The sequence below is a fragment of the Gorilla gorilla genome, chromosome 2 (assembly GCF_029281585.2).
Source record: "Gorilla gorilla gorilla isolate KB3781 chromosome 2, NHGRI_mGorGor1-v2.1_pri, whole genome shotgun sequence".
Taxonomy (NCBI): domain Eukaryota; kingdom Metazoa; phylum Chordata; class Mammalia; order Primates; family Hominidae; genus Gorilla; species Gorilla gorilla.
This window is the reverse complement of record NC_086017.1, coordinates 137,289,621-137,302,482: the sequence shown is the minus strand read 5'-3', so window position 1 is coordinate 137,302,482 and position 12,862 is coordinate 137,289,621. Positions and strand designations below refer to the sequence as shown.

The window sequence follows — 12,862 nt, the reverse complement described above, 5'->3', positions numbered from 1 at the left end:
TTGAATTTCCTGTGAGACAATGACTTATTTGTGTGTCATCCCCCTGCCAGCTGTCAGGGGTAGAAGACCAGGTGTCACCCTTTCGTCTAGTGAAAAACCGGCACTCGAGAACACCCAGTTACCGTGGGATTATGTCACGCCCTCAATGGGTTGTTTCAGTCCCCCTAATGGTGGTCCTGGGAGTGGGTTCCTCACTGCTTTGTCACTGATGAAACCAAGATAGAAAGGACTTGCCAGGGTCACACCTGCAAGAAGGGCTGGGGCTGGGCTTTGAACTGTGGTGATCATGACTGTTTTGCCAGATGTTCTGCTATCTAATGTTTATTTAGTGATTGTGTTAATATCTGGCCCTTGTACATGTCTGGTCTCTGGTAGTAAATGTTTATAGAATTAGTAAAGTGCTAAGTAGGAAATTTATTAATAAATGGGTATCATTTGCACTGAGATTATTCATGATCTCTTCACAGGGAGCTGAGTCCTCAAGAGAGTCAAGGGAATTTTTAGGAAGTTTTGAAAAACTGACATAGTTTTCCATTTTTAATTTCTCCAAAGGATCACTACCATTTTCTTTCAAAATGCTTCATTGGTACTAAGGGATATTTATTGAAGAAGTGATACTATATTGATACTTTTTTTAATCTTTAAAGTAATATGACAACTAAAGAGGATACATTCTGAATTTGATTTTCTTTTTGTCTAGAATAGATTTCTTTTGTAGATTTGCATTATTAAAAATATAAAATATAATAGACATTCTGGCCAGGTGTTCACAGCCTGCAGGTATGAGCTTGGGAACAGTAACAGCTGGCATGGGAGAAATAGGATCAGAGAACCGAGAGCAGCTTTTCCTCTGGGCCAGGTGCTGGCACAGTCAGGAAGCTGCTGGGGACAGTCCTATGGAAAGCGTGACATCAAGTCCTTATTTGGCTTTTTTGCCTAAATTAATTATGCTCTCATTTTACTGTTTGCTTGATGCTTGAAGCATCCTGTGATTTGGTGTAATTGGCATGTACTTGTATACAAACCCTAAACTTGCCTATGCATTAAAATTTTTTGGAAGTCATTATTCCCCCAAAAGTATGCTGATTATTTAAATTACGTAGTTGAATAACAAATAATCAAATATTTAAAGAGTATTATGACCAGAAATTAAGACTCCAGATGAAGAAGGGCCTGTTAGAATCATGACATGCTGCAGGCGTGGTGGCTCATGCCTGTAATCCCAGCACTTTGGGAGGCCCAGGCGGGCCGATCACAAGGTCAGGAGATCGAGACCATCCTGGCTAATGCGGTGAAACCCCGTCTCTACTAAAAACACAAAAAAATTAGCCGGGCATAGTGGCGGGTGCCTGTAGTCCCAGCTACTCGGGAAGCTGAGGCAGGAGAATGGGGTGCACCCGGGAGGCGGAGCTTGCAGTGAGCCGAGATCGCGCCACTGCACTCCAGCCTGGGCGACAGAGCGAGACTCCCTCTCAAAAATAATAATAATAATAATAATTACATGCTGCATCAGGGCTGGGCACTGTGCTGGGGGCTGAGGGGACAGTGGTGGTCAGATGGCTCTCCACCCTCAGGAGGCTTGCAGTCCTGCTGGGGAAATGTGAGGCTGGAGATGCAGTGGTAGGGGAGGCTGTGGGAGGGAAAGCCCATCAGGAAAAGCTCCGTCTAGGGGGCCCCCAGCATGCCTGGAAGTCTTGTGCATCTGCCTAGAGCTGAAGCTTCGGGTGTGTCCTGGCTTTGCCAGGCAGCCAGTTTTATTTCCTTTGTTCACCCCTATATGATTCCAGCTGGTTTTGGGGTGGCAGCTAGTTGTGGAGTGGAGCACAGAGTTTGGCAAACATGAGCTGACAAGCTGATTCTGAAAATATCCTCAGAGCACAGGCCAGCTAGCAACTGGCAGCTGAGGATGATGTGCCGTGGAAAGGTTCAGTCCTCTCGGGCAGCTCCTGTGGCACCTAGAGGGGAGAGGGTGCAGGCTTTGAAGCCAGAAAGACATGGATGCAAGTCTTACTTTGCTTCTTGCTGTTACCAGTTGGCCTGACCTTAGGAAATGTTATTTAATCTCTCTCCAGTTGTTTCCCCTGGAGAAAGCCCTGTCAGCCTGAGGATCCAAGACGCGTACGTAAAGTGTCTGATGTCAGCCAGTGTCCCTTCCTGTCCCTTCCTGGGGTGTGTGTCGGTTGCCCTGAGCGACCGGCCGTGGGACTCTGTCGTGATAACCAAGCTTCAGGTTGTGGGAAGAGGACAGTCAGTGCTTCCTTGGGGCATCACTCGGTATCATCATGGGCGTAAACAAAAGTACTCAGTCTTCAAGGTCTTAAAGTAACCAGAGTGTATTCCTTTTTTTTTTTCAGATCTCTTACCTCAGCTAGAAGCTCCGAGTTCTCTTACTCCCAGCAGTGAACTCAGCAGCCCAGGCCAAAGTGAGCTCACTAACATGGATCTTGCTGCACTCTTCTCTGACACACCTGCCAATGCTAGTGGTTCTGCAGGTGGGTCGGACGAGGCTCTGAACTCCGGAATCCTGACTATTGATGTCACTTCTGTGAGCTCCTCTCTGGGAGGGAACCTCCCTGCTAATAATAGCTCCCTAGGGCCTATGGAACCCCTGGTTCTGGTGGCCCACAGTGATATTCCCCCAAGCCTGGACAGCCCTCTGGTTCTTGGGACAGCAGCCACGGTTCTGCAGCAGGGCAGCTTCAGTGTGGATGACGTACAGACTGTGAGTGCAGGAGCATTAGGCTGTCTGGTGGCTCTGCCCATGAAGAACTTGAGTGACGATCCACTGGCTTTGACCTCCAATAGTAACTTAGCACATATCACCACACCGACCTCTTCGAGCACCCCCCGAGAAAATGCCAGTGTCCCGGAACTGCTGGCTCCAATCAAGGTGGAGCCGGACTCGCCTTCTCGCCCAGGAGCAGTTGGGCAGCAGGAAGGAAGCCATGGGCTGCCCCAGTCCACGTTGTCCAGCCCAGCAGAGCGGCACGGTGCCCAGGACACAGAGCCCAGTGCAGGCACCGGCAACTTCTATTTGGTATGAAGCACTCTATTCAGTCACCACCATATAGGTCACTTCTCTCATACTCGGTCTTGAGGATATTCTGGATTAATCCTTTCTATGCAGACGTTTCTGGTTTACAAAAGGACGCAGCCCTGGACTACAAGTCTGGAACTGACAAGTTCTTATGACCTTGACAAATCACCTTAACCCATCTGAGCCTTAAATTCTCATTTATTTCCTGCATAAGGAGATTTGGCTAAATGCTTTCTGAGGTCCTTTGGAGTCCTGTGGCTCCATGGTAATGTGCTCCTTTCCTTGAAGATTGGGGGTTTTGTAATGTTGAGATACTTTGCCTCTATGCTTCTCAGCTCATGACCTGTCCTAGAAGAGGAGTCAAGACATAAGCCACCTTCAGAGGTTCAATGGAAACTTTAAAACCATACCAAACTCTTTTTTAAAATTAGAATTAACAAGAAAAGAAAAAAAAAGGGTGGGGTTTATGAGCCTTAGTTCTTGGAGGATTATAAGAGTACTTCCCCAGTTTTGAGGCTGGACAGTTAATATACTTTATATCAATTATACATTTAATATAATTTAATTTAAAATAATTTAAAGATTCTTGGGAGATAGTCTGACTTTCCTGACCCAGATGGGAATGATCAGATAGGGATTTTTTTTGTGGCACAGGCTAAATTTGATGGTGACATTTATATTGTTGAGAATGTTACATCTTATTTTACCACAACTTTTAAAAAATGTTACATCTTTTGCAGTAGGATCAGTTGTGAGGCACATAGTAGCTGAGGCTCCATGGAGCCACCTTTCATTTCTTTCAGTCAGAGAGGAGGACGATCTCTGTCTCTGCATTTCTGGTATCTTGCTTGTCGGTGGCAGAGCCATGCTTGCCGGCATTTGCTTAGGCAGCCATAGCAGTTGCTAAGTGTACAGGTGACTGGGCAGGGATGGGTGGTGGCCACAGGTCAGAGACAAGTGCTCAGTCAGTCCCTGGTGTAAGGACTCTGTGCCTCGGTGCCTTGGGAAATGGAAGCTCCCTGGTGCAGCTGTAGCTGTGGGTGGAGATAGAGAAGCCAGCAAGACCTCGGTCCTAACTCAGTGTTCATTTTCTTGCTTGCTGTGTGACGTTGGGCTACCTCGCTTCTCTGAGTACAAATGGTGTGTGGTGAGTGGGTCCCAGGTATGCTACGAGCTTTGAGGGCTGCTCTTTTTCTCTTCGTAGCGATAAGTGTTAAACTGTCTTTCTTAGGAAACGTTCACAGACTTGCAACAGCTGATGTCCTCTGAGTACTCTCTGACTCCCTCAGGCAAGTTCCTGAATTCAGTACCATCATTATTATTTTTGTGTAAGACTTTGACAAAGTATAGCCCCTGCCACCAGAGCAGTCTGTACAGTGGGTCTCTGAGGTGGGCCCTGCCCCGGGCCTGCCGTGCACGTGTGTGAAACAGTGTGAAAAGTGTCGCAGTAAGGTGACCCTGGGTTACCCAGGCAAGGCTCGGTGTTTGTTTCAGAAAGCAGAGAAGTATGTAATTGATTTTAAAAGTTTCTGTGTAAAGTATTTTACTATGTTTTAGACTATGGAGGAATGAACTTTTCTTCTCTGGATAAGAAAGTCACATACATTGTTCCAGCTCCAAGTTTGTTCGGCCCTCGCCACAAGTGGACGTAACGTTTGGCCCTTTGTGTGCCTTGCTGGTGACTCTGGTTATGGGAGCTCGGATATGTCCCAGAAGCAGGCTTATGGCACTTCTGTAGCTCCCTTGCTACCCTTCCTTTGTGTCTAGATAAGTGACTGACATGCTTTTCTTTGGTCTCAGGAAAGTGGGGGCTCAGCAAGAACTGATTACCGAGCCATTCAACTAGCCAAGGAAAAAAAGCAGAGAGGAGCGGGGAGCAATGCAGGTGAGGCCGTGTGTGCTGCAGCCGGACGAGCAAGGGCCTGAGGGTTCTCTGTCACTGTTACTGGCAGAAGAAACACAGCAGGTGTTTCTGTGCTCTTGGTTTTACTTTTCTGTTCAGAATACCCTTTTATCAACTCCTTAGTTTTATTTGAACTTAAGGGAAAAAATTAGTAACAAAATTCCCAGCATCAGTGTGAACATATTTTATTTGCCTAAACAAGCTTTGTGAAAGTTAAGCGTTCAAACACCAGTGTCAGTTACCTGGAAGGCTACTAAGGTAAATAAGCAAAGCAGGCCAGTTGTCAGGAAAGCAGAGATTGTGCCTGGTGCTGAATGGCCTTGGGGCCTGATCTTGGCATGGCAGAGACCTGGGGACTGCCACTATCCCCAGGTACGTGTACATGGAGCCAAACTGTGTGTCCTGTGTCATTGTCAGAGTTATGCTGAAATCTTATTTGAAAATGTTAGCAACTTACTTGCATTTTTAAAGACGAAACAAGAGCTGGTAACCTATGGCCTCAAGCATCTGTCCTTCCTAAAAATGGAATAGTGGGATGTAGTGCTTAATGGAAACTGCTAAATCTTTTTCTAAAAACTAACAGTGGATTTTTAAAATATATTGTTTTTTGTGTATTTCATTTCTCCTTTGTATTTATCTAAAAGGGTTGATATGGTTTTATATCTTGCTCTCTATTCCTAATAGTATTATGACTTCTTATTTAAAATAAATAACAATTGCTGATTTTCTGTTAATCAGTTTTCTTAAAGCCAGTGTTTCACTATAATGTATGCATCAGTGTGAATTGTGACTTAGGAAGGGATACCTCAACAGTTCACAAAGTACCAGAATGGAACTTGCAGAGATAATAGAAGGAAGTGTGGTGGTGAAATTTGTAGAAAGAGTTGATCATATACCAAGTAAAGTTCATGAAGGAAAGCGGATGCCTTTATTGAACCTGGTAGATAATCTTGAAGAAAAAAGAGAGAAACATTCAAGTATATAACACGTGTCCTATTTATTACATTGCTTTGGAGTACTATCTATAAAGGAGGTTTGATGTTTTCATTACTGTTTTTGTAAATATTTCAGCATTATCTTTAAAAAGTGAGGACATTGGCCAGGTGCAGTGGCTCATACCTGTAATCCCAGCACTTTGGGAGGCCGAGGCGGGTGGATCACCTGAGGTCAGGAGTTCGAGACCAGCCTGGCCAACATGGTGAAACACTGTTTCTACTAAAACACAAAAAAATTAGCCAGGCGTGGTGGCACATGTCTGTAATCCTAGCTACTTGGGAGGCTGAGGCAGGAGAATCGCTTGAACCCGGGAGGCAGAGGTTGCAGTAAGCCAAGATTGTGCCACTGCGCTACAGCCTGGGTGACAGAGTGAGACTCCATTTCAAAAAAAAAAAAAGTAAGGACATTAAAAAAAATTATAGCCACCTAATGTTGCCACTTCTTTAAAAATTAACAGTATTTTCTTAATGTCAGTATCTAGCAAATGTTCAAATTTTCAATTGTCCCAGATGCCTCAAATATTTTGTGTAACTGTCTGTTGGAATCAGAATCCAGTGGGGTTCGTATGTCACTACTGGTTGATACATCATCTCTTGACTGTTTGACAGCTGTAGGGTTCTCTGCTAGGTCTTGCCTGGTTTTTGTTGAAGAAACTGATTGTTCTTTCGAGTGTGCCAGTCTGGACCTTAATGATCACATCACTGTTTTAATAGGTTCCTTCGTTTTTTTTCTTTTCCTGAAAATTAGCAGTTACGTTTAGTGGTTAGATCTGGTTGGTTGGTAAAACTCCGCTGCAGGTGGGAGTGGGCTCTTGCAGGAGACCCCCAGCCTCTGGTGGCAACCATTGTGACCAGATACTGGATCCACTCATTTCTTAGGGGTTACTCTAAACGGTGGTACTCTAAATCTGTCATTCCATTCTTACTTACAGCTGGGACATGTCTATAAAGCGCAGCTTCTCGTTTTTTTACCCTGAGGTGCAGTTCATGACGTTTGAATCTGTGTGAGTTTCTTAGCATCCTGTAGTGATGGTCAGAGTATTTTAATGCACTCATTGGTTTAAATACTTCATACACTTCTAAGGGAAATGGAAACCTGGTACCTGCTAGGTCTCCGTGTGTGAGTGCAGCAGGAGAATGTCCTCGTGAGGGTGAGGCTGCTGTCAGTGCCACCCACATCCTTGAAGAGCCCCTCCAGGTGCCTCAGCCAGTGCAGGAAGGCCACCGTCTCTTTTCCAAAACATGCAGGGCACTGGTGTCTTTCCGCGCCCATGGGTCTGCTGTGGTTTTAGACACATATTCCTGCACAGCGCTCCTCTGTGTGTCTTGTCACAGTGTTGCATCCTCTGGCGGGGATGCCTTTGCCCGCCTCTCCTCAAAGCAGCATCCTGCATACTCATGCTGCATTTATCACAGCTGAGAGTCCCCTGTGGCCGCAGTCCTGGCAGCTGAATGGCAGACTTGATGTGGATGTGACCAGACTCCCCCAGTGCCCTTCCCTGTTCCAGGTTCCATGTGCATTTAATTGTCACCCCTCCCCGTCTCCTCTGGTCTGGGTGAGGGCCTTGTCCCTCCCTTGTCATGATGCTTTCAAAGAGGATGGGCCTATCACTCTGGACTGTCCTCCCTGTGGGCCTGCCTGATGTCTTCTGGAGATGAGACCTGGGCTGGGTTGCTGGAGACAGGGATGAGGTGCCCTCCCCACACATCCTCCCTGGGCCATGCTGTCCACACGGCAGGTGTGGTAACCTGGATCACTGGTTAGGGTGGTAGCTGCTAGGTTTCTTCACCATCAACTTCTTGTTTTTCCCTTTGTGATTAACTATCTTGCAGTAGATGCTTTGAGACTGTGTGCGGGGCTTGGGGGTCCCTAAGACCACCTTCACTTCTAATAGCACCTGCAAGCTTGGGGGTCCTCAAGACCACCCTTAGGTAATTCTCTAGAAGGACTCATGGAGCTCACTGATAGCTGTTGTACTCACGGCTAAGGCTTATTGCAGCAAAAGGACACAGATTAAAGCCAGCTGAGGGAAAAGGGGCCCAGGCAAGGCAGGGCCCATGAGAGTTCCTAGTGTGACGCTTCAAGTGTCCTCTCATGGAGGTGTGAACAGTGCCAACTTCTCCCAGCACGTGACAGCACACACAGACCATTGCCCCCCAGGGAAGCCCACCTGAGACTCACTGTCTGGAGTTTTGTTGGGTCTCAGTTGTGTGGATTGGCTGGCCTTAGTCTCCAGCCCTCCAGAGGCTGAGCTGGCGCTGTGTGCCCGAGGCCTCCACCACAGGGTTAGCACAGACTGTGGAAGTGGCCCAGGGCACCCAGTTAGACAGACATTCTTACCAGGCAGGACTTTCCAAGGGTCTAGAGATCTCCCAGGAGCTGGGGGCAGAGGCGAGGCCTCTCTGGCAGGGTTAACCCTTTGCCTTGCACTGCAAGTGCCCTGTTTCTCTTTAAGCTTTCCTCTCATGTAACACTCAGCAGGGGCTTTTGCCTGTGGGGTTTAATGGTGATTTTCCATTTCCCTTATTCTTGTGTACTTATTAATTTTGTAAGGAAGAGCTGTCTCTTCTCCCTCATTTACTTATTCGCAGTATGGATTCAATGATACTGATTCTTTTTTTTTGTTTTTTTTTGAGACGGAGTCTCGCTCTGTTGCGCTGGCTGGAGTGCAGTGGCGCGATCTTGGCTCACTGCAAGCTCCGCCTCCCAGGTTCACGCCATTCTCCTGCCTCAGCCTCCCGAGTAGCTGGGACTACAGGCGCTGCCATGCCCAGCTAATTTTTTTTTTGTATTTTTAGTAGAGACGGGGGTTTCACCACATTAGCCAGGATGGTCTCCATCTCCTGACCTTGTGATCCGCCCGCCTCGGCCTCCCAAAGTGCTGGGATTACAGGCGTGAGCCACCATGCCCAGCCTCAACGATATTGATTCTTTGGGCTGTAGTCAGTATTGGATTATGATCAATATTATCACCATTTATTTTGTTGCTCCAGTTGTTCCAGCTGTGGCCAATCCTTCAGTTGGATTCTTGTGCCCCATCAACATTCTCCATCCTGGCTTTTTGTTTTGAGCACTTCCTTCCTTCCTAGCACCACCAGGCTCTTGTATTATCCCTGTCCCTGCCCTGGAATCAACTCCTCCTCCAGAGAGCCCTGGTTTCTTTTGTTAGAGGATGGTATATAGAATCCAACATGCAGACACTCGGTGGACTTACTGTTACTGGGGTTTTGTTACACTAGGGTTTCAGTGGTCAGTGCTAGTATTTATGTATGTTAACCCACGCTGTGCTTTGGATTCAGGCTATTTCAAATTTTAGATAATATGGTACATATATTATTAATACCACTAGTTACTACATTGGTACTTTTCAGCGAAATATATCTAAGTGGGATCAAATGAGACTGTAAATAGCTTTACATCAGTTCAGGTCAGTTATGTTGCTAAATTACTTTTGGCATTAAGTTTAGGGAAAAAAAATTGGGTTTGGGATTTTTTGGGTTTCAACATTTGTGATTGAGAGACTATGGACCTGTAATAAGTCCAAGAACAGCAATTGCAGTGTAACAGGACTGTTAATGGAATCGGGTCATTTAGAAACAGTCAAGACTTCGCTGTTGTGCATGTGGTTAGGAGCCAGTGCACACATCAGTTCTTAGGAAACGTACAGTCTGAGCAATAGCATCTGAAATCCAAGACTCTTCCCATTGTGTTGCTGTTGAGTGTAGAAAATAAAATGTGTGAATTTCTTTATCTTGAGTATTGAGATTCTCCCCTTAGAATAAAACAAGAATTTTTCTCTCAGTGTGAAAATGTCAAGTTTTATTCTTGAAATGAATAGCAAAGTTAAGCTTAAAAACGTGAACAGCTTCAGCTATAAATGGGTATGTATACCTTTCTGCTGTCTAAGGGCAGAGAAGGGAAAGAAAGTGTGGTGCTTATCAGAGGAGACAGCAGCAAGACACATTGTGACAGAAAACCAAGGGTATCCTGTGTCACAGTGAAATGTAATGAGGGCACCTCTCCTTTCAAGAGACAAAGATTGAGTACATCGGAAGCACACTCTCCGCTGTGTGTTGTCTAGGAGAGGTGCACCCTGGATGGAAATATTTGGGAAGGTTAAGATTAAGACGGGGTAAAATAAAGCAAAGGCAAATCACAAAGCAAGGGCTAATGTTAATATGAAAAGTGCAGAATTCAAGGAAAAAGCATGGGGACAAAGAAGATTTTTCCTCTTTTTGGTTGCTGTTCATGTGTAGCCTACAACAGAACTATAAGACCCATAGACATTTATATGAATATTTATTTGAAAACGTATAATATCAAACAATGTAAAAGCCGATAGAAATCTCAGATAATTGAATGTATAGAAACTAGCAGTTTGAAAGTGATTAGTTCATTATTTGCTGATCAAGCAGAAAAAATAAGCATATGAAAGATATTTAAAATGGGATTAATAAAGTTGATTTAATAGATCCTATTCCATGTCCTTTGAATATTTATAGAAATTAAACGGAACAAATTAGGGCATCAGGAAAACTATACAAAAGTCTTTACCAAAAAAAAAAAATATATATATATATAGTACTGCCTATATATATACATAATATATAGTACTGCTTATATATATATATATACCTACATATACACATATATTATATATATACATGTATAGGCAGTACTATGTTTTCTGATCATAATATGTTAAATTAGTAAAAATTACTTGGAAAACAAAACCTCTAGACAATCGGGTGAAAGAAGAAATAAAAGCGAGGCTGGGTGCGGTGGCTCATGCCTGTAATCCCAGCTCAGCTCCTCAGGAGGCTGAGGCAGGAGAATCGCTTGAACCCGGGAGGCAGAGGTTGCAGTGAGCCAAGATCGCGCCATTGCACTGCAGCCTGGGCAACAAGAGCAAAACTCTGTCGCCAAAAAAAAAGAAAAAAGAAATAAATAAAAGCTAATTACAGGAAAATGGATAGGCCATGTGTTTATAAGTTTGAACTCTTGAGCCAGTGACTTCCCTGCACATTCAGCTTTCTCCTTTGTGAAATGGTAATAGAAGCACGCTGCACTTGGGATTCTTGTGGATTACATGTGAGGGTCTTAGAAACACTTGATGTGTAAGCCAACTATTATGTATTACTGTATATGGAACACAAGGGATGTAGCCAGAACTAAATGCAAGTTTGTGCCTCAGATGTCTTCCTATCAGAACAGAGTCAAATCCAGATTTTGATGCTTAAATGTGACAGCTTATTCAGATTTAGAAAAATTTTTGGTATGGGCCAAAGAAAACATATCCTTAAGGGGATACGGCCCCTAGGCTGTCATTTTCCTTTTCTGTCTGAGCAATTAAAAAAAGCATTAAGTAAATTCCACAAATTCTTTGGAATACATAGAGATAAACAGATATCATGTTAACTGTATGATAATAAGTTAGAATACTTGCAACAAAATGCAGAGTTTTCTAGGAAAACAAGTAATCATTCAGAAATAAGAATATGAATAGTTCCTCAGTTCTCCCCCTTTGTGGAATTTGTGCAGTAAATGCTGCTCCAAAGCTCTGTGGAAAACAGAAGCTTCCCATGAAAAATCTGACAAGGATATCTCTCAGAAAGAGCTGTAATCCCAGCACTGTGGGAGGCTGCGGTGGGAGTATTGCTTGAGGCCAGGAGTTCAAGACCAGCCTGGGCAGCGTGGTAAGACCCCCATCTGTAAAAAAAATAATAATTAGCCACGCGTGGTGGTGCACACCTGTGGTCCCAATTACTGGGGAGACTGAGGCGGAAGAATCACTTGAGCCCAGGAGATGGAGGTTGTCGTGAGCTAGGATCTGCCACTGCACTCTAGCCTGGGTGACAGTAAGACCCTTGTCTCAAAAAAAAAAAAAAAACAAAAAACTGCAGATTGGTGACTCTTACGAAGATAGATGGAAATGTTCTAAATAAAACACACTTAGGATCTGGCAATATATATATTTAATGTACTATTCTGACCAAATGGAGCTTAATCAGATAGCTTGAGAATGATTTAATGTTACGAAGTCTGTTAATTGCGTTATCTCAATAATAGATCGGTGAATAACTTTATTATTTTCTCAACAAATCTTGTATTTGATTTACAAAATGGATGGGAGGTTTCAGGGAGAGCAGTTGGAAGCCTGTGTGCTCACCTATCAGGAATGAGAGTGGCGACAGCAGTGGGGAGGAGTGCTCGGCTCCTGCACCTGTCTCGATGGCAGAGCCCACAGGCTTGGCTGACAGACGTGGGATGAAGGAAAGAGAAGCCTCTCGCTCTTCCCACAGCATTGTAGTGCGATTTCATGCAGAAGTCCAAGCAGGTTCCAGGACAATTGTGTAAGAAGCTATGGACAAGAACGTCTAAGAAAACGGAAAATGACATAGAGGATTTGCACTGTAGCTAAGACTTCACGCAAGGCTGTGGCAGCTGAAAGCATGTTCTGGTGCTGGGGCTGCGTGGCAGAGCCAGGAGCCCAGGATCCAGCGCACTGGGCACTGACCTGGGACCTGGTCATCTTTGCGTGTGGAAAAGATGGCATTTCCAGTTATTGACAGGTGAATGCTGGCCTTTTAGGGAAAAGAATATATTAGAATTCCATACAGAATAAAGAATGAAGATGAGAGGTTAAAGGTTTTTCTAAGGCATGAAGAGCTGTGGGGGCAGCCTGCCCTTGTTCTTTTTGTCGTGTGTCCTTCACGTGCAGTAACTCTGTTCACGCCTCACAAAAACCCTATGAGGTGGAGACTTGCCATCAACCCTTCCTGCACGGGCGCCACTGAGGCCCCAAGGTTAAATCATTTCCCAGAGTGTATCAGCAGAGGCACAGCCACAGAGACACGTCCGCACAGAGAGCTTTCCAGATCACCAGTAACAGCGTGAGATCATGGTGCAGAAGGTCATGAGGAGGA

At 44.9% G+C, this 12,862-nt stretch overlaps 1 protein-coding gene across 3 annotated transcripts in view; it reads left to right on the top strand.

Annotated features, from left to right (window-relative positions):
• Positions 1–12,862, top strand: part of ZXDC (ZXD family zinc finger C) — a 38,379-nt gene that overhangs the window by 11,407 nt on the left and 14,110 nt on the right. For 2 of the 3 annotated variants that reach the window (XM_055383876.2, XM_004036228.5), the window contains 2 exons: positions 2,355–3,037; positions 4,838–4,922. In XM_055383876.2, the coding sequence (XP_055239851.2) occupies positions 2,355–3,037; positions 4,838–4,922 (768 nt within the window). Of the gene's footprint in view, positions 1–2,354; positions 3,303–4,837; positions 4,940–12,862 lie in introns of those variants that run through there. The other variant, XR_008678703.2, reaches the window with a different exon arrangement.